At 38.1% G+C, this 21,556-nt stretch overlaps 1 protein-coding gene across 3 annotated transcripts in view; it reads right to left on the reverse strand.

Annotated features, from left to right (window-relative positions):
- Nucleotides 1–21,556, reverse strand: part of dmxl2 (Dmx-like 2) — a 122,041-nt gene that overhangs the window by 73,663 nt on the left and 26,822 nt on the right. For all 3 annotated transcript variants that reach the window (XM_048616014.1, XM_048616013.1, XM_048616015.1), the window contains 9 exons: nt 20,641–20,719; nt 15,120–15,261; nt 14,565–14,631; nt 14,172–14,350; nt 13,129–13,315; nt 10,596–10,767; nt 8,285–8,500; nt 6,458–6,720; nt 989–1,646 (listed from right to left, as the gene is read on the reverse strand). In XM_048616014.1, the coding sequence (XP_048471971.1) occupies nt 989–1,646; nt 6,458–6,720; nt 8,285–8,500; nt 10,596–10,767; nt 13,129–13,315; nt 14,172–14,350; nt 14,565–14,631; nt 15,120–15,261; nt 20,641–20,719 (1,963 nt within the window). The remainder of the gene's footprint in view (nt 1–988; nt 1,647–6,457; nt 6,721–8,284; nt 8,501–10,595; nt 10,768–13,128; nt 13,316–14,171; nt 14,351–14,564; nt 14,632–15,119; nt 15,262–20,640; nt 20,720–21,556) is intronic.

Below are 21,556 nucleotides of genomic sequence, written 5' to 3' on the forward strand. Positions count from 1 at the left end.
AACGTCAGCCTTCCTGCTCCTCTGATGCTGCTTGGCCTGCTGTGTTCGTCCAGCTCTACACCTTGTTATCTCATAATGTCTCAACAGCAGCTTGACAAAAAAACTTCACATTTGATATATATTTTGGACACTGAGGGGATATAAAGTTTTAACCTTATGACTCATGGGGGAAGAAGCTGCAGCAGGCAAATAAGCAGCCTTTAAAAAGGTGTGTACTTAGAGATTTTCCAGTCCATGAATTCCTGCCAATCCCTACTTGATGATCTTAGAGGGTTTCAGGCAGCATGTGAAAGCCACATTCTGGCCTTTTAAGCCAGAGCAAGGAGTTAAATCCTCAGTCATCTAGCATGTTGGAAAATAAAATTGCATGCCATTGGGTTCAATAGGGATTTCCCATCTAGTTTGAAGAACATCCCGGCTTATATGGTAGTTGGCAGGTTCCTGCTAGCTTGTTGACTTGCTTACATTGTTTGATGCTTTAGCCACTGCAACAATTTCCACTTTCCAGGTTTAAAAATAAAAATATCCTTCTCTGGGAGTCATTGGCTGCTTTCGTTATTTAATTTATTAAATGTGTCATTTAACGCTTGAAGAAAAACACTTTCTTATAAACCAGTGTTTAAGATGCCAAAATATTGTAATCATCTTTTCATATGGTTTACCTTTTTAAAAAAAAACCAAAGCAGCACACTGAAGGGATTCTGATAAAAGCTGACATTAAGGAAAAATGAAGATAAACAGATGAGGGAATTGAAGAGTAAAACAGACTTGGAAAAGGACAATTATATCTTCAATTTTCCATGATGAATTACCTATCTTACCAAGGGCAAGTGAAGTTTAATGATGCTTAATGTTCTTGATAACTAGGAAAACCATTTGAAACTGTAACAGCATGATAAAAAGGTACAATTAATTTCTGACTAGCATGCTCACAATTAACTCTTTTTAATAAACAGAATGTAGCAAAACTGATTTAAATCAAACTCACCGAGACAATAGCTTGGGATCAATGTTGGAAGCCAGGCCACATTTGAAAAAGCTGAAGTATGCAAGGAATTGATACGTGCCAGCTCTGAAACTCCTCCAGAGTATGACAAAGGTCCTATTGGGTCCATACGCCAAAGTATCAGCTCACTGTAGATGGCATTAGGATCATGAAATGTTCTTGTAGCAGCATTTTTAACTTGCTGTGAAGTTGGCCCTTTTAAGGGCTTTACAAGTTCTACCACAGGTTTTTCCTTTTCACCAAAGTCAGTTTCAGGAGTCATTAGCGCATTGTGATGGGAAGAGGTCAACAAAAGCGGTAGCACCGAATGACAAGCTAAGTCGTTCAGATGAAAACGATGTCCACAATATCTAAACTTGTGCGATACCATTAGAACTGTGGTGAAAGCAGATTCTTCAGCAAAAGTTACTGCCCACTGGTTTAACGATCCATCAACATGCTTTGAAATCATCATAACTGCTGGAGTGATGATATTTAATTTTGAGCTATTCACAAAATGGGTCATCCCATTGAGATTAGGATCATTATTCGGAAGGTTCTTAGCATCTTTAGCAGTACATGCATACATCATGATATTTTTGCTGAGCGAATTAGCATCACCAGTAGGAAAAGCAACAGGAATCCGTGATGAAAACGCAACCTATAATGCAAATGTGAATTAGACATTTTTAGTTGTCATGCATGTTTCTGCATAATTTACAAAATATATTCTTGCTGGAGGAAATAAAAGAAATTACATTTGCCATGAACCTTTAACACAGCAAACTATATCAAAGATCTTCACAGAAATAATCAGAAATGTCAAGCAAAGGAGGCAAAGTTAAGGGAAATAATCAAAGATAGAGTTAAAATGTGAGGTTTGAAGTAGGCTTTAAAGAGAGACTGAAGTAGAAGTTGGAGGGGGAAGAAGTTCTGAAGTTGGAATTAAACAGAAGTTTGCAAAATATATTGGACACTACATGAAAATACTCAGTAATTTAGTGATTAAAACAGATTAACAAAAATCATATGAGACAATAAGGTGCAGGGCTGGATGAACACAGCAGGCCAAGCAGCATGTGTTCATCCAGCCCTGCACCTTGTTGTCTCAGATTCTCCAGCATCTGCAGTTCCTACTATCTCTGATTCAACAAAAATCATATGTTTCCTTAACTAACATATCATTCAAATTCAGAGAACAATGGAAAATACTATGCATTATACCCGAAACATATTGTTACTCAATTTCTTTCTCAGTTTTTGTGTGAAAATGCAATTAGTCACATACTCCTGATGATTCCTGTGTCAGGCTTAACTGAATCAAAAATTGACACAATCTGTTAATTACTACTGAGTTTGTTCCAAACAAAAATCTGAATTAGTAAGTTATTTTGCCTGTCAAGGGGAACATTGGGGCCACTTATATGTAGTTACTAGCTGGTACTAGCTTTGTTGCAAAAGTCTTTCTTTACAATTGATTATTCAGTACGCATTCACTAGTCACAAGATTGCTAAAATTATGTACAGATGATACCATAAGAAAATTAAGCACATTTTTTACACAACAGCAAATGCCAGGGTAACTTTTGATACAAATATTACAGCCAATATAGACAGTCTCCTTTCAGAGCAAAGCTGCATCCGAACTGTACACCACAAAGGCAGCATATGATTAAAGTAATTTTTAATTGAGCCCTGCCTTAGAACGGAAGATAATTACTTGGCATTCTGCGCCACCATATCATCCTGCATCATTACAAAATAGAATACACATTCAAATACATAGCAGTCATTTTGAAAGCAGGAAGTAATATGAAAGTCTAAATTAAATACTTTTAAATAAATTACTTAATGAAAGTGCTCATACTTTTACGTAGCATACTCGCAGAATTGTATCCAACATTCAATTAAGAATGTGCATTGGGACAGAAGAGTGAAAGCTGTGTAACATAAACGATTAGATGAATAAATTGTAATTAAACAATAATGTAGTCCCACATAAATGGAGAACTGTTCCAGTTTCATTATATGATCTTTTGATTCCTTCTACTGAAGCATCATAACTGCCAGGTTGGACACCTCCAAATGAACGAAGTTTATATGCCCAATTTTGCATCTTTTGAAAAATTTACTTTCAATGATTCAACTTAATGGATTGTTTTGTCCTTGACAGCTCCCTTTTAGATATTTCTGGAGAAATTTGAAATGTTTTGACGACCAGCACAGACATGATAAGTCAAACGGCTTCCTTCTGGGTTTTAAGCATTGAGTCTGTTTTTAACACACCTTTTAAATTGGACCTTGATGTTTTGTTTGTTAACTGTGATATCAACTGAAATTAGATATTTTATCATTGAATTCACAGTACAGGAGGCCATTTGACCCACTGTGTCGGTACCAGCTCCCAAAACAGCTACCCAACTAGTCTACTGGCTTCAGCTAATAAGACAATTCAAAGCCATCCGTTGTCTGTCAAAAATATCATCTTACAAAGAAAGATTTTCAACATCGAAGGCAATGACTAAATCTGGCATAGATTTTTTTTTAAATAACTTAGGTGTACAATCAAATTAATCTTAAAAAGCAGCTTGTATCAAATTCCAATGAGGATTCTGGGAAATGTTGCCTCACTACTACTAAAACATTCATTAAAAAATTGCCACACTAACAATAATGTTAAATTGACATTTTTGCAACTTGTACAAATGGGATAACATGAATCCTAATAACAGCACAATTACAATTTGCACACAGGGCTCAATATGTAGGCAGACAAACAGGAGGCTGGAAGAACACAGCAAGCCAGGCAGCATCTAGAAGGAAGGAGAAGTCAACGTTTTGGGTATTACCCTTCTTCAGCACTCTTATTCAGTCCCTCATCTAAAATCTTTGTCACCTCTTTGAAAAATTCAATCAAGCTGGTGAGACATGACCTTCACCATACAAAACCATGCTCCCTGTCACTAACTAGTCCATTTTCTTCCAAAAGTGCATATATCGTGTCCCTCAGTATCTTCTCTAAGAGCTTTCACACACAGACGTCAGGCTCACTAGCTTATAATTTCCTGGATTATCCTTGCTTCCTTTCTTAAAGGAGGGAACAACATTGGCTAATCTCCAGTCCTCTGGAACTTCACCTGTGATCAAAGAGGATGTGAACATTTCTGCTAATGCCCTAGCTATTTCTTCCCTTGCCTCCCACAGTAACCTCAGATAGATCCCATCTGGTCCTGAGGACTTTCTACCTTAATGCAAATTAGGATGCCCAAAACTTCCTCCCTTAATATACTGACATTTTCTAGAATATTCACAAACTCATCCTGGACCTCAACATCAGTCATGTCCTTCTCCTTGGTGAACACTGACACAAAAGTACTCATTAAGGATCTCCCCCACTTCCTGTGGCTCCATGCATAACTTCCCTCCTTTGCCCTTGAATGGGCCTACTCTTTCCCTTGCTACTTACTTTGTTCTAATATATGCATAAAAAGCCTTGGGATTCTCCTTGACCCTGTCTGCTAAAGACATTTCATGGCTGCTTTTAGGCTTCGTGACTCTTCCTCCTTTCTTTATACTCCTCAATGGTTCGTCAGTTTATAGCTGCCTAGACCAATCGTATGCTTCCTTTTTCCTTTTGACTAAGCTTACAATTTCCCTTGTCATCCATGGTTCCCGAATCCTGCCATTGCTACCCTTCAGTTTTGCAGGGACATGCATGTCCTGCACTTTAATCAACTGGTCTTTAAAAGCCTCCCACGTGTCAGATGTAGCTTTGTCCTCAAATAACTGTTCCCAATCCACATTCTCCAGTTCCTGTCTAATGTGGATGTAATTAGCCCTTGCCCAATTAAGCACTCCCACCTGAGGGCCACTTTTGTCCTTGTCCATGACTACTCGAAATCTTATGGAGTTATTATCACAAAGGCAATGCGAAGGGTCCCTGGCGCTATGAGGCAGCAGTGCTAACCACTGAGACACCGTGCCGCCCCTATTGCGTAGGGGGTCTAAATCAATGAATTGAATTAATTAGGAAAGAGAACTAAAATATGCTGTTCATCTGGCCTGGGAAACTGTAAGGGTTGGATTTAACACATCTTGAAGAGTTTGAAGGCAAGAAGGCATATTAAATCCAGTAGATGGTCTGCTCAGCATATACCTGCTCACGTCCACTCCACCATAATTATACCAGCAGTGGGAGCAAGGGGTTGAAACGTTATTAGAAATAGGTAGGAATGCAGTTTTGAGGTTATAATCGTATCAGCCAGGATCTTACTGAAACCAGAGTAGGTTCAAGGGCCTGAGTGGCTTATTACTGCTCCTTGGTCATATGTTCAAAATTTGTTGAGTTATTTCCACACTAGCAACGGTGTGCACATTAAACTCATCATTAATTTCTCAGAAATTTCTAGGCCAATTGTGTAGGTTTAAATTCATGGATTTTAAGGACTTTACTGAACTATTCTAGATCTCAGTTTGAGCTGCTAAAACCATTTCGCTTCAACACACCATAAAGTTGCCGCAGCCCTACAGGACTGCTCTCTGACTAGAGAGATGACTGGTGGCGGTTTAACCTGAGGGCCTGAGGGTCACCATGCCTCAAGTGAAGGGTGAGGTTAAAAAGTTAGGACCTACATGGTAAAGTCAGTCAACACAGGAATTCAACCCATGTTCACATCACTCTGCATTGCAAGCCAGCCATCCAGCCAACTGACCCAACATGCTATACAGCTGAAGAAAACACTTTTTCTGTTATCCATGCTCTAGTGAAACCTGGAGGATGCCTGAAGCCTTTGGGGATATATACTGCTGAAATTAAAACTTTAGGAACAGAATGAAAGTTAAAACAATATTTGCCTTCATTTTAGACCAGACCCAGAGAATAAGAAAATTACGGTAAATACTAATTTAAAATTGCCTTTCTTTTTGCTTGACAACCAACAGAAAAAAGATACATGATTACTAATAAATTCAAAGTCAACAAGACAAAGATGCTGGTCTAATGTTAGCACTGGGATTTGTAGTAGGCAAAACATGTCCCTGTAAAAATCTCTTTGAAAGAAAAGTGGAAATTTAAAATAAACATATTGTGACATTCAAGAGTCTAAAAATGGAAGGCCTGATTTAAGGCAGACATTGTTACAGTCAAAATTCAATGTAGTTTGTGCATCATAATACAATACCACTTTGAAAATAAATTACAAATCAATTTGAGGTTAGTAAGATACTGATTAACCTAGAGTAAAGACTACTCAGACCTCTTTGAAAACAAAAGCAGGTAATTAGTATTTTAACACAAAATGATTGATCACAATGGATTTATACTTGTTTTACTGCAGTAAGCTTCTAAACACCCAACTGAACTTTTATCACAATTTCTAAGCATCTGTCATTTTGTATCAAATTAGCAAATATGGCCTTTAAAATGTGGACTTACAATTTAAAGAACTATTTTAAAAAATATTTTATCTGTACCTGGACTTGTCTGAATATTCCTGGGTGATATTCATCTAAATACTTTACATGCCATACTAAAAATGAGCCATCTACGGGATGGATTGTAAACAGCATATCAGCATTCCTGTTCCATTCTGTTTGCAGTGTTTCAAGTTTTCGATCTAACAATATAGTGGGCATTGAAATTCCCGCAACTGATGATGTAGATACTTTAGTGTTCCCATCTTGTTCAGCCTCTTCATTCTCATACTCTGATCCTTTCTCTGAAGTTTCATCTTGTTCTGTAACAAAACAGAAATAAAAATGTTGTGTATTACAGTGCAAGAAACTGTGTATAACTTCAAATACGCCCAAGTAATTAAAATAACCATGTCTTAGTTACTTTGAGCCTCAGTGCGCTCCACAGTTAGCTATCCAGATTAGAAGAATTAATTTTCAAGTACAAAGTTGTTCCAACAGGACAAAATGTCTATTTTAAAAAGAGAATCTCATGATTTGATAGAAAATTATCCAATATCATGCAGTTAGCAATTCATTTTGCACTGAAAGCACACATTTTGCAGGGGCTGAACTTCTTTTAAAAAAAAAGTGCTAGTTTTCTTCGAAACTAACAATCCACTAAAAACAAAATAATTCAAAGCTGCGCGTCCTACAACTTGATTAGTATGTCATTAACTGACCAAAAAAATCTGCTTGTTTTTACATTCCAACAGATATTGCAAGCTTTGTTCTTCACGTGTAATAAACACTAATGCTCTGTTCGACTGTAAAACTCATTGCATGAATTTAGAGAAAGCAGATTTTTTTTAAAAAAACTTTTCAGTAGTTTTCCAAAGTTCATTAACTAATTTTCCAATCCACTGTTTTACAACAACTATTTAATATTACAATTCACTTTAAATCTTTTAATAATTAGTGTGAACTAATTTTAACTAAGAAAAACATCATCCTGTGTGTAGGTGAAATATGTGACTTAGATGGTCTAGTCCAAATAATTGGCTGCCATTTAGCCACAAAGGACCAGTTCCTATAGCACTATGATTCAGTAAGGAGACAGTAACACCAGGGATGGACTGGGGAGGAAATGCAGCACATGAAAAGGTTAAGAATGTGCTTTGTACATTGTAACCGATTATATTCTTCCTTCCACCATCAATACATTTTACTTATTCCTCCCATTGTCATCTTTTATTACCCAACCAGAATGAAATATCTGGTTTCATATATAGATATATCACACAAAAGGACTGAGAACTGCAGGACAAGAATGCTAACTTCCACCTCAAAGCACAAAGGATTAAAAGCAGATGAGACTAACATCTAATGATTGCTGCAAGGGATTCCAGTATGATGCCAGCCTGACAAACTAAATGCACTAAAGCGAAAGCATACAATGGCTTAATATCCAGAACTCAGAGTACAACTATAGCTGGTCCAGAAAATCGAGATTATGATGATGGAGCTGGGTTTGCTTTTCTGTGGTTTAACACAATCTGTGGCAATACAGAGTGGATATCAATCATATTTTTTAAGCTAGGCAATTCCAAAGTAGGACAATATTTTTTCTAATGGTGAAGGGATAGAACTAATTTTACCCAATCGAGAGCAAACAGCATACAACATTTAATTTTAGTTTTTAAATAACCAATTAGATCAATTGCTATCAAATCATGTTCACATCATTAAAGCAAAATCTGAATGCCTAGTGTTTGATCTTTCTTTCTGCAGGCCAAATGGATGGACAGAAAACCTTAACAAAACACACAAAAAATCAATTAAAAATCAAGCCCTGCATTAGATTAAATTCAGTTCATCTACGTGATAGAACGCATACATTTTACTTGCCTTGCTCACTGGTGTCCAGTTTCATTTTCAATCCATTCTGACTGGCTGTATCAACTTCATCCTCTGTCTCCTGATCTGTGAGCTTTCTCAATTGCTCCATGAATATTTCCATAGACGACGTAAAATGTAGTTCTTTATTGTTCAGCCAGTGAACTACAAAATTTCCACCTCCCTCTTCAATGTTAAAAGCTGTGCCAGCTAGCGCTGATGGAATATCTGCATAACAATTGAAAACTTATGTTCCACATTATGTATTTAATGGAAATATTTTTTCATATCCAACTAGGCATCATATTAGGCATCAAAATCAAGTTAAACCAAACAAGTGGCACTTGGCTTTTTTAAGATCTCATCATCGTTAGTAAATCTTTTTTGAACCTATGCTTGTAAACCTGAGGAACAAAAGAACAAAGAGGACAGAAGAGAAGTACAGCACAGGAACAGGCTCTTCGACCCTCCAAGCCTGTGCCAATCATCGTGCCCTAACTGAACTAAAAAACAAACCTTCTGTCCTTATTCAGTCCATATCCCTCTATTCCTTCTCTATTCATTTAATCATCAAGATGCCTCTTTAATGTCACCAAGGTGCCGACTTCCACACCTCTTCTGGCAGTGCATTCCAGGTTTCTGCCACTCTCTGCATGAAAAACTTTCCCCTCCCTTAACCTTTCCCCCCTCACCTTGACCCTGTGCCACCTTGTAATTGAAACTTCAACCCTGGGAAAAAGCCTCTGACTACCCATCCTATCTATGCCTCTCATAACTTTGTAGACCTCCATCAGATCTCCTCTCAGCCGCCATCTTTCCAGTGAAAACAATTCTAGTCTTTTTAACCTTTCCTCATTGCCAATGCCCTCGAGACCAGGCAACATCCTGGTGAACCTTCTCTGTGCTCTCTCCAAAGCTTCCACATCCTTCTGGTCGTGTGGCGACCAAAACACCACACAATACTCCAAATGGTCCCTAACAAGGATGTTACATAGCTGCAACATGGTTTGCCAACTCTTGTACTCCATGCCCCGGGTGATGAAGGCAAGCTTGCCATATGCCTTCTTAAATTATCTTGGTCATCTGTGTTGCCACTTTTAGGGAACTGTGGGCCTACACACCCAGATCCATCTGTATGTTAATGTTCCTAAGGGTTCTGCCATTTACGGTATAATTCACACCTAAACTTGATCCTTCAAAATGCATCACCTCACATTTGTCTGGATTAAACTCCATCTGCCTTTCCTGCACCCAAGTCGCCTATCTATCTATAGCCTGTTGCATCCTTTGACAACCATCAGCACTACCAGCAACTCCACCAATCTTTGTGTCATCCGCAAACTTACTAATCAGACCACCCACATTTTCCTCCAGATCATTTATATATACTAAAAACAACAGAGGGCCTCAGACTGGTCCCTGTGGATCACCACTAGTTACTGGTCTCCATTCAGAAAAACACCCTTCCATCGGGTTTTCCAACTTAAACCTCCAACTGCAACCCAACACACCTACATTCTAAACATTTCCAATCAATTTCAAATCTTGCTTCGTAACAGAGCAGAATTGATTAAATGTCACCTTTAGAGTAATCTCTAGTTTAAGTTCAATGGCCATCCCTTGAACACTTCCTCATTTTAATATATTTGAAATTGTACTTCCAACCAAAACTGGTAGGCTTTACATCAAGGTCAGCTGTTGGGAGCAATAAAAGGGTTGAAGTGGAAATTGTAATGAGTTCCAGAAACCACCATGATCCAATATAACCGGCCTCAGGGTAAATTAAGTACAAGATCCCCATCAGAAGGTTAAGATGGAAATGACCATCAAGCCAAGGGTGATAAAAGTTTTCTTCTGGTATCAGGAAAAACATTCCTACCAGAGAATGACAAATGTTACTTGTTCTGGTCTCTTCTGGCACACTTACTGCCTCATGCAAATTTTTTCAGGTGATTTTACACAAGCATGTTTCTCTGCAAACGATCATTAAAATCCTGTTAACTCACCGATTGAGATGTGAGCCATGACCTTTCGAATTAAATCTGGCCCTAAGCTGCCTGTAAAGCTGTCTCCAAAGCTGGTGCAGATAAAAATATCACTAGGTGGCTTGTAAATAATTTAGGAGCAGAAAACTGAATCAGCTGATTTTAAATTCTCACAAATATTGTCCCACCAAGTCCTGGAGGCTTAAAATCAACAGCTATAAAATATCAGCCACAAGAAATTTACTATTACTTTCAACAGTCAATTAGTTTCTGTTAAACTGGGTTGATTATTTTAGTATGGTAAAAGCAATTACAGTTCTACTCTAACTAATCCTGACCTGTATTCGGATTAATACTCGCTGCAATATGAAAGTGACAGAGTGCATTCACATAGTGTGAAATCTGTCTGTGGGCTTCATGCGATTCCAATTGGCTCGGCAACACTTCAATATGGGCAGCCAGAACTGAGGATCTGCGACGATTTCTTAGATGTTTCAAATGGTGGATTGTCTGCAAAAACACAATTAACAGCGCACTAATATTTATTCTTCTAGTAGGTTAAGAATCCAAATTTAAAACCTGCTGGCATGAACCAAAACAATTTAAAAATAACTTGCACGGTCTTCCAGACAGTATTAACAAATGACAAACTAGGATTTGATCATTAAATGCAAAACAGCCACTAACAACATACATCACTTTCTGCATGAAATCTTACTCAGGGTGCTGTGTTATAGAAAGGTAAAGATAACATAGTCGTAGTGGATCACAGGGCTGTTTCTCAATAAAGAGAGATGACTGGTGGTGATTTAACCAAAAGATCATCATGTCACATGAAAGGGAAGAGATTGAGAAGGAGAGTCCTTATGGTAACCTCACATGGTGCAGGAATTGAGCCCACACTGTTGGGATTACTCGGCAATGCAGTCCAGCCATCCAGCCAACTAGCTAAATGACCCCTATTGTACTATAGGGTCTTGGAGACAAAGGGATTCCTGAATACTACAAGTTGACAAGAAAAATTTACAAGTTTATAAAATAAATGAGTCGTATTGATAGAGTTAATATTAGACGTCTTTTCCCTAGGATGGGGGATTTCAAGACTAGGGGGCACAATTCTAAGGTGAGAGAAGGGATTGAAAAAACACACGAGGGACAATGTTTTTTTAAAACACAGAGGGTGGTTCGTGTGTGGAAAGAACTTCCAGAGGAAGTTGTGGATGCGGGTACAATTACAACATTTAAAAGACATTTGGATAAGTACATGAATAGGAAAGGTTCGGAGGGATATGGACCAGGAGCAGGCAGGTAGGTCTAGTTTAGTTTGAGATTGAATGACTCATTCAGCATTTATCATTGAAATGAACAATCAATTGATTTACTCAACTATTGACAAAAGTTGCAAAATTATGAAAGAAACATCAAACAATTCAGTTATATATTTTCTCTTCAAATTATTCAGGGAGTTGTCATTTTAACTAATCCATCCTTTTGTCTTCTTTTTAAACATATTGTTTTCAACTGTTATCTGTTTTGGGATCCGGCTGAATACATGAATAAAGAAAGAGGCAAAAAATACTAAACATTTTAATACCTCTCAAGCCTGGTCCTCTCAATTAAAATCCAGCTCTTCAGGTTTCTAGGCTGCATTCTGTAACCTGAGTTTAACTTAAGGAAAAGTTCCACTAGGACTCTCACAGGAGGTTAGAGCTACTCTTAAAATATTACTGAAGGTTTAAAATTCCAAGAATACAGCAGTCTCACCTTCACGTCACTCTACTTTATTATATAGTTTCTAGAATCCAGGCTAAGCTACCAAATTTTCTAAGTCTAAAACAGTACAGGTCCAAGAAGAGCAAGACTGGCAAAAAGGAAGCTGCAGCATAAACATGCAGGGCATTTATGTTCTTTGAAGCGATAGTTATTACTTGACTAAACAAAATAAATTCTTCCAGAATCCAGAATACATTGTAAATCAGAATCAGGAACAAAATAATTTGCACAAAGCAGTTCACCACATTTCCAGTATTAAATAAACACATCTTTACAGGTCTCAATGTCTACTGCTTTCAATTTGAAGACTGTACCACATTCATCAGCATTATCCTCAATGTAATCCTTTCACAGACCAGGAGTATGCTTATATCAAATATCACAACCAAACTCCACATTAAGTGAGAAATGCCATGGGGAGGCTGCAAGAAACAATATTTAGTTTTTTTGTGCAATGAAAAAGTAGAATTGACAATACATTGGAGTTCAATGTTTAGGTTAGATGCCCACTTTTAATCAAGGTGCTATGATTTCATTTCCTTTGCTACTTCGAAAATGGCTCCACTCTAAAAACTTACTGTATTTAAAAACTTACATGCCATCTTTTATAAACATTAGATTAGCAATTCAATGCCTTATCAATTTTGGCAACAAAGAAACAGTAGCACATATATACTAAACTTAAGAGTATTGTATTTGCAATCATAAATAATTTGTGGTAACTATCACTGACATCTTTTAGGATGATATGTACATTTTGTACAGTAATGTGTGCAAAACCCTGCTGTTGGCACAGGGCTTCCCAGAATTTGCCTCATAGTTCTTAAAAAAGACAAATTGGAATTGTAAATTGTTGTACTTATTTCAAAATTAGCATAGATAAAGAAAAAAGATACAATTCCCTCCTTTAGCATATTGATTCAGGCAGAAAAGGCATTTCTCCCAAGACAAGTAGTAACTATGAAGAATTCAACTGGCAGGGCATGGAACAAGCAAACTAGACTTATATCTGTTAATCAGCATAAATTAAACAAAGCATATTCATTGTTTACGATTTCATTTGGAACTCTTTCCATTTTAAGTCCTTAAAACGATTACCTCCAGAGCATGCTGAATTTTGTCTTTTTGACTTCCACCGTGAGGAAGATTGCTGGTTGAAGTACTAATGGTAGATTCTGTCGTCATTTGTCCTCCAAGAAGACTGTCTTCTGGCAATAAGGTTTCAGCCCACAGCCGACAGACACCATCTTGACATGAAGTCAGTAGTACATTGCACACAGAACTTCTGGAGATAGAATATATTGGAATCTCATACACTCCAAATACAGTGTAGAAGTCTCTTCTATTCTACTGCAGTCATTCTGCAGCACACAATCAGTCACAGAAAAATAAAAGCAAGAATAAGGCTTTGGAAAACTGGACAAGACTATATATTAGAATCTCGTTTTGCGTATGTTAAGTATTTTTGACTTGACGTCATCGAAATATCAGCTATACTTTGCACTATATTTGAACTTCAAATGATAAAAAGGTTGAGGCCTTACTTGTACAAGTAGAATCACACTTTTCTAAAGAATACCATTCAGCAATTCAGTATATGCTCTCTATTTCTCTCTAATCATGTGCAACCATTCACAGAAATGGGAAAAAGTTGTCCAATATGCAGGAAGCTCTCATAATCCTGTTCTCAGCTAATGTCCACACTTATGGGCAATTCCATTGTTTAACAACCTGGACTGAGAACTGCAGCTGATTTTCCCACCAGTAAACTAAGGGAACTGAGGTCAATTGAATTATCCTTAATCATGGTTAGACAGTTAACTTATCACAAACAGGCTTTGAATATGGAATTTCTTTTTGAACTTTGTTTTCAAGGTGAAGGATAGCAACACTGCAAATCAAATACTTTTTCATCCTCTCTCAACAACAAGTACGTTACATCAAGTATGTAAAAGACCAGAATCAAAACAAAAAGGTTCCTGTATGACGTCTTTGTAAAAACTCAAGAACACCTCTCTGTACGCTGTAGCAGTTTAGATTTCAATGTAGTGCTACTGGCTTTCTCAGGCTGTTCAAAAGCCAAATATCAAATTTTCAATTCCAACTGACATTTACTGTGATGAAGCGAGCATGTCTCTAACCTTGGCATATATTTACTAGTCTTCCGCCATGAAAATCCTGTTACTGCACGAGGATGTGCCAGATACACAAAGGAAAAATGTACAGCTGAAGAAGCATTCTTTTCCCCGAATGCATCTGCACCTATAACAGCAGACTTCCAGCCAGTGGTAAGATACCATACTTTTAGAAGGGAGTCATCCTGCATATAAAACAACAGAAAAAGTGCTTGCGGTGACATAACCAGAATTAGTAAACACATTCAAAAACTAAGTACTACAAATAAAATTCAATGTTTCACAAATGCAGCTAGTAATCTTATCTTTGTACTTGTATTTTGAAACATACTGCTGATGCTAAAACACAAAATAAATGTGATTGATTGATCAGGCAAAAAGTCTTTTACAAAATCTTACTTTCCCTGCTGTTGCAAAGTATTCTCCATCAGGGGACCATTTCATGAGATATATTGGAATAGCAGTCCTATATGGACAAAATGAGATATGTTAATGTCTGATCAAACAGTTCAAGTTTTGTCTTAAATTGACTGAATTTTTTTTTTTAACTGGTTATGCAACTTATCATTACTCCAAAAGTTAAATTGCATTAATATGAATTGCAATCATTTATTTTCTGGATACTTATTATTTCAAGTAAATAATGGTTCTTAAAGATAACAAAGTGCCAAACTTGGCACAGTGGTTGCATTCTCAGCTCAGTCAAAAGTTACAGCCTCATGTGCTATTCTGGAGGTTTGCGCACATAAATCAGGCTGATACTTCAGTGTTAGAAGTGTTATTCTCAAGAGATGATACCACTTGAATGAGATGTTAAACCAAATCTGAGCAGTGCTCCAAGAGTTTGTGACTTCAAATAAACCTGTTGGACTATAACTTGGTGTCATGTGACTTCTGGCTTTGAACAAAAGAAGAATTAAACTTGAAGGGAATTAGGTTTAATTGGATTCTTACTTGCATTGCCAGATACATTTCCAATCATTTAAATCTGGATTTAATCTAAATTTCTCAGCAGGACTACTTTCTTCTTTTAAAATGTCAGCAGGGGGGGGTGACCACAATTGTAGATAATCTGTAGCTGTCAATAACTGGTTACCTAAAAAAAGAAAGAAAATTGCAATAAATGTAAACTCAATTAAGCATTAGGGTTTGGGATTTATTTGGAGTTAAGATTATATGCACAGAAATGGAGGGTCAGATTCAAGTCAAGGCTACCCTGGCACTCATAATCTGATGCCTAATGTAGGCACACACGCAACACTCCCAAGACAGTAATGGAGCATGGATAGTCAAAATGAATTGTTAGTCTGGGATTCTTCCCAGTTGATTCCAAGTGATTTGAAAGTTTCTGCGTAACGGGTAGAACAGCATGATATGGAAAAGCAGCAGGTAAAGGGAAAGTAATGGCATAATAGTATTGTTGCTGGACTAGAAATCCAAAGGTTAGGTAGTGTGCTGAAGACTCTAATCCCACCACAAAAGATTATGGAATTTGAATTTAAAAATCTGGAATTAGAAGGTCTAATGATGGCCACAAAACCATTGTCAAATGTTTTAAAAGCCCATTTGAGTCACTAATGCACATTAGGGAAAGAAATTTGCTGCTCTTGGTCTAGTATACATACGACTCCGGACCCACAGCAATGTGGTTGATTCTCAACTGTCATCTGAAATGGCTTAGGAAACCACTTAGTTGTAATCAATTGCTAAAGAGTCAAAAAAAGGAATGAAACTGGGTGGACCATCTGGCATAAACCTTGACACCAGAAACAACAATGGCAAATTCAGCCCACTGACACTGCAAAAATCCTCCTTTCTAATATCTGGGGGTTGGTACCAAAATTGAGAGAACTCGCAGACAAATCTAGCATGATCATACTCACAGAATCAAACTTTACAGACAGATAATGTTCTAGACATCACCAATGAGTATGTCTTATTCCACTGGCAGTATAAAGCAATTAGAGGATGTAGCATAGTGGCATACACAGTCAGGGGGAGTTACCCTGGGAGTCCTCAACGTTGACTTTTCTTTATTCATTCATGGAATGTGGACACTGCTGGCGAAGCAGCATTTATCATCCATCCATAATTGCTCACAGGATACTTAATGGTCAACCACTTTGCTGTGAATCTGGATTCATGCGTAAACCAAACCAGGGAAGGCAGTAGCTTTTCTTCCTTAAAAAGATATTAGTGATGCAGATGGGTTTTTAAAGACAATTAACAGTGTTTACATTTTCACCATTAGGTTAACGTTAATTCAAGATTTAATTGAATTGAATAGTTCACCATCTGCCAAAGTAGGATTCAAACATTTAGCCTGAGGTTCTGGATTACTAGTCCGTGCAGTATCATGGCATTAGCTCAAACCTGGCAAGAAAACTTTCTGCTATTACCACTTGATGGTGGTGGTGTGGTGAGGGGATTGGGGTGGCAGGTGGGTGAGCACCACCTGGAGAAAACACTGATGGTGGCAAGGTAGCACAACAACTGACTAAGCTGGTCCAGTCCTAGAGTACATGGCTGCTACACTGTGTGTGCAAGCCAACAAAGTTGGAAACTGGACTTCAAAACATAGCTACTAACCTCTAGTAACTCAAGGTTGGGAATCCATGGAGGTACTGTGGGTGATCAGTAGCAGAAGAATTGCAATCAAACACAATATGAAACCTGAGATAACAAGATGTAGAGCTGGATGAACACAGCAGGTCAAGCAGCATCAGAGGAGAAGGAAGGCTGACATTTCGGGCCTAGACCCTTCTCCAGAAAATTCTTCATTTTTTGAAGAAGGGTCTAGGCCCGAAACGTCAGCCTTCCTGCTCCTCTGATGCTGCTTGGCCTGCTGTATTCATCCAGCTCTATACCTTGTTATCTCAGATTCTCCAGCATCTGCAGTTCCTACTATCTCTGAAACAATATGAAACCTCATGGCCTGGCATATTCCAGGCAATACTACCATCAACCTAGGCTATCAACACTAATTTAAAGAACAGTGTGAAGGGCTTGCCAGAAGTAGCACCAGCTATACCTAACAATGACGTTTCAACCTAATGACAACACAGGACTAATTGTGTGCCAAACAGCACAAACAGTTAGTGATCAACAGAGCTAAGTGATACCACAACCAATGAATCAGATCACTGAGGTCCTGACCTCATTACAACCTTTATCCATTTCTGAACCAAACAGAGAACCCCAGAGGGGAGAGGGAAGAGTGACTGCTCTTGACATTAGCACCACATCTGATTAAGCCCTGCATCAAGGAGCCCTAGCAATACTCAAGTCCAGGGAAAAGTCTTCACTGATTGGAGTCATGTCTAGTACAAAAGGAAGATGTTCATAATTATTGGAGATCAGTCATCTCAGCCTCTCCACAGCATCAATAACAGTTAGTCATAGTGTCCTAGACCCAACCATCTTCAGTGCTTCATCAATGAAGTTCCCTCTATTAGATCAGAAGTGGGGATTTTTGCTGATGATTGCACAATGCACTACTCACTACTCTCCTGATACTGAAGCAATCCAAGTCCAAATGCAGCAAGATCCAGACAATATCCAGGTTTGAAAAAATGGCAAATAACATTCATGGCACACAGTGCTAGACACGACCATCTCAAACAAGAGTAATGCTAATATTCATTGTCATTACCATCACTGAATCCCACACTAGCAACATCCACGGGGTTACCACTGACCAGAAACTCAACTGGACTACCCAATATAAATACTATGAGTAGAAGGAGAGGTCAAAGGCTTAGAATTCTACAGCAAGTAACTCTCCTTCCAAGTCCTCAAAGCTGGTCCATCATCAAATCAGGAGTGTGACGCAATACTTCCCATTTGTCTGGATGAGGGCAGCTCCAACTGGAGCCAAGAAACTTGGCACCACCTAGGACATAGAAGCATAGAAACCTGCTCAATTGACACCATACCCATAAATGTTCACTCTCTTTATCACTGACATACTGTAGCAGCAGCATGTACCACCTGCAAGCTGCACTGCAAAAATTCAATTCCTTAATCAGCGACTTCCTGTAACCACTACCATCTAGAAGGACAAAAGCAGGAATTACACAAGAACACCACCAAATGCAAGCTTTCTTCAAGACACAGACCATTCCAACTTGAAAACATATCACTGTTCCTTCATTGTTGCTGGGTCAACATCCTGAAACTCCTTCCCTAACCTACAGCAAATGGACTGTGGCAGCTCAAGAGGGTAGGTTACCATCACATTTTCAAAGACAGTTAGAATTGGACAATAATGCTTATCTAGCCAGCAAAGTCCACATGTCCGAACAAATAATAAAATAAACTCTTATCTGTGCTCTGCAGTAATATATTATGCAGCTTAAACTTTCTAAAACTCAACTGTGCTCTTGCATAATCTTTGGGGGTTTCTGAGATTTACCTCTGGTAGATTATAGGCAAGCTTTCTAGACATAGAATCATAAAACATTTACAGCATAGTAAGAGGCCACTTGATCCATTATGTTTAGGCCAGCTGAAAACGAGTCACCCAGCCTTAACCCATTGTCCAGTACTTGGTGTGTAGGCCTCAGTCTATGAAACTCGATGTGCGTATCCAGACAGGCTTTAAACTGAGTTTAGGGCTTTTGCCTCCACAACCATTCATGCAGTGAGTTCCAGACATCTACTACTTTCCGCATGAGAACATATTTCTTCATCTCTCCTCTAGTCATTCCAGCAATCACTTTAAATCTAAGTTCCTTAGCCTCTGATCTCTCCGCTAATCTAAGTAGGTCCTTCACAGCCACTCCATGCAGGTCTTCACAATTTTGTACAACTCACATCAAATCTTCCCTTAGGTCCTCCAAGGAGAAAAGTACAACCTATGCAGCCATTCATAGCTGCAGTTTCCACTCCATCTAACATACTCATAAATCTCATCTGCACCCTCTTTCGTGCAATTACATGCTTTCTGTAATGACGTGACCAGGTTGTAGCCTAATTAATGATTTATACAGATCCAACACAAATTCCCTGATGTTTCATTCTATATCTCAGCAAATAAAACGATTCCATGTGCCTTTTAGACCTGCACTGTACCTTCAGGGATCTATAGACATTCTCTCCAAGGTCCCTCACTTCCTCTATCCCTCTCAGCATTCTCCATTGATCGCACATTCCTTTGCCTTGTTTGACATTCCCAAATGCATCACAGAAAACTGCTGTATTGAATTCCATTTGCTACTCTTCTGCACACCTGACTAGTCCATTGATATCTTGCTGCAGTGTGCAGCTATCCTCCTTCCACCAACCACGCAGCCAATTCTTGTGTGTTGTCTGCAATCTTCTTAGTCATGAACCCTATACATCTAAATTATTAACGTGTACTCAGCCCTTGAGAACACCACTGGAATCTATCTTTCAGTAGTAACTACACCAGTCAACAATGACCCTTGGTTTAAAGTTTTTGAGCAGATTTGTAGCTCGAGTTGTGGAAGAGTTTGTAGACTTACTCGCCGAGCCAGTGTGTTTGACTGCAGACATTTCAACACCCTGCTAGGTAGCATTGTCAGTGTGCCTTCAGTGTAGCGATGGGGTTTAGTCCCGCTTGTGCTTTATATGCCTCGGTTTGCTGGGGTGATTGGCATCACTTCCAGTTCTGGTTTTCAGTGGTTTATATATCAGGTCCAGTTCAATCAACAAACACATTGACTGGACCCGGTATACAAACCACCAAAATACAGAACCAGAAATGACGCCAACCACACTAGCAAACCGAGGCATACAAATAACAAGCAGGACAGAAGACCATCGCTTCACCGAAGGTGCACTGACGATGTTACCTGGCAGGGTGATGAAAATGTCTGCAATCAAATACACCGGCTCAGCGAGCAAGTCTACAGCCTTACCCTTGGTTTCCTGCACTTGTGTACTCAACTTTCTTCCTTTCCCTTGATCCAATGGGCTTTCTTTATTTTTAAATGTCTACCAAATGAGAGCTTGTCAAAAGTCTTGCTAAAATCCATTTATACAGGTAACTGGAATGTGCAGCTTCTATTAAACAAATAGCATTCTACAACTGCAGAAATTAAGAAATTTGAAATGAAGATTGTTAAAATTACAATTACTAAACTGCAGAACTTGAAATCTAATATACAATCCATCACAAAAATATCTACTTCCAATCCCAATGCAGCCTGTGTCTGCTGGGTGCTTAATGTCCTCTCTAATATTTCCCTTAAAGCACTAAAAGTTTATCCTTATGATGTCTTGCACGCATTAAATCGAAATCAAAAGATTAAAACAAATCATTTTTTAAGCCACAAAAGTTTATGATTCATACATTTTTTCAAATAAATCATTAAAAAAGTTAAATCTAGATGAAGAGCATATTGCAGTAAGAATTTCTACACAGATAAGACTAATATTTTGAAATTACAATAAATATACACTAAGTGACATTTTGAGGACATCATGCAAATCACCATGCAAATTCATTTACCTTGGGGATCCCAAGCCAAGTTGTATGCCATAGACTGAAGAAAGAACTGCCCCGTCTTTTGCCATTGATAACTTAGGATCTGTAGTTTTTGAGGTTAGTTAAAAAAAAAATGAAAACCATATTTATTTCCTTGTAGAAATATAAAAAGGCTAACAACCAACAGCTTGAAGAAAGTAAATTCAACTTGAATTTCACTTTATTAAATGGCTATCATCTGTACATATTGAAAAATTATGGAATGTAAATGTTCACACAATGATTTCTGAAATTCTAAATGCATTCACAGCAAAACTCATTGCAAACAACAAATTCCAACTAAATCAATAGGAACTCAACTTTAAAAAGAGTTGGTATACTACTCTGTTGCACTGAACAACAACATTTTTTTATTAACAGTTAACAATCCTTGACAGAAGCATTAATATAGTTTTGATAAACTAAACACTTCATGTGTAGCAAGATGAAAGTGCATAGCTGAAGTCTGCATGTCATTTTGTTAGTTTTACCGATGCCCTTCAAGGGTCAAGCAACCTAACGAGTTCATAACATGATAACTACTCAATTACAGGCCAAGACTAGATGCCCTGCTATTTGATAATAACAACATTGTTCTCCATCAATCAGTACACAAATTGATTTAAGAAGAAGGGGGCACAGCATTGAACTCTCAATTCAGATAGAAGCCCATCTTAACCTTTGTCAGCCAGAAAGAGGAAACTCTGGTAGTCACACATTAATATTGCATCAAAACTGACTCTCTTCTGCCATTTGTATTCGATATTTGAAGCAAGATGCTGAGATCACCATGGTGTCTGTACTTCAGTGATGGCCAATACTGGCCCAAGGTACTTTAATTCTCAATCTGTACATTGAATGCATTTCAGTCACAGCAGTTTCCAGAAAATCTTATCCAATA

Source organism: Rhincodon typus, chromosome 33 (assembly GCF_021869965.1).
Source record: "Rhincodon typus isolate 14 chromosome 33, sRhiTyp1.1, whole genome shotgun sequence".
Lineage (NCBI taxonomy): Eukaryota > Metazoa > Chordata > Chondrichthyes > Orectolobiformes > Rhincodontidae > Rhincodon > Rhincodon typus.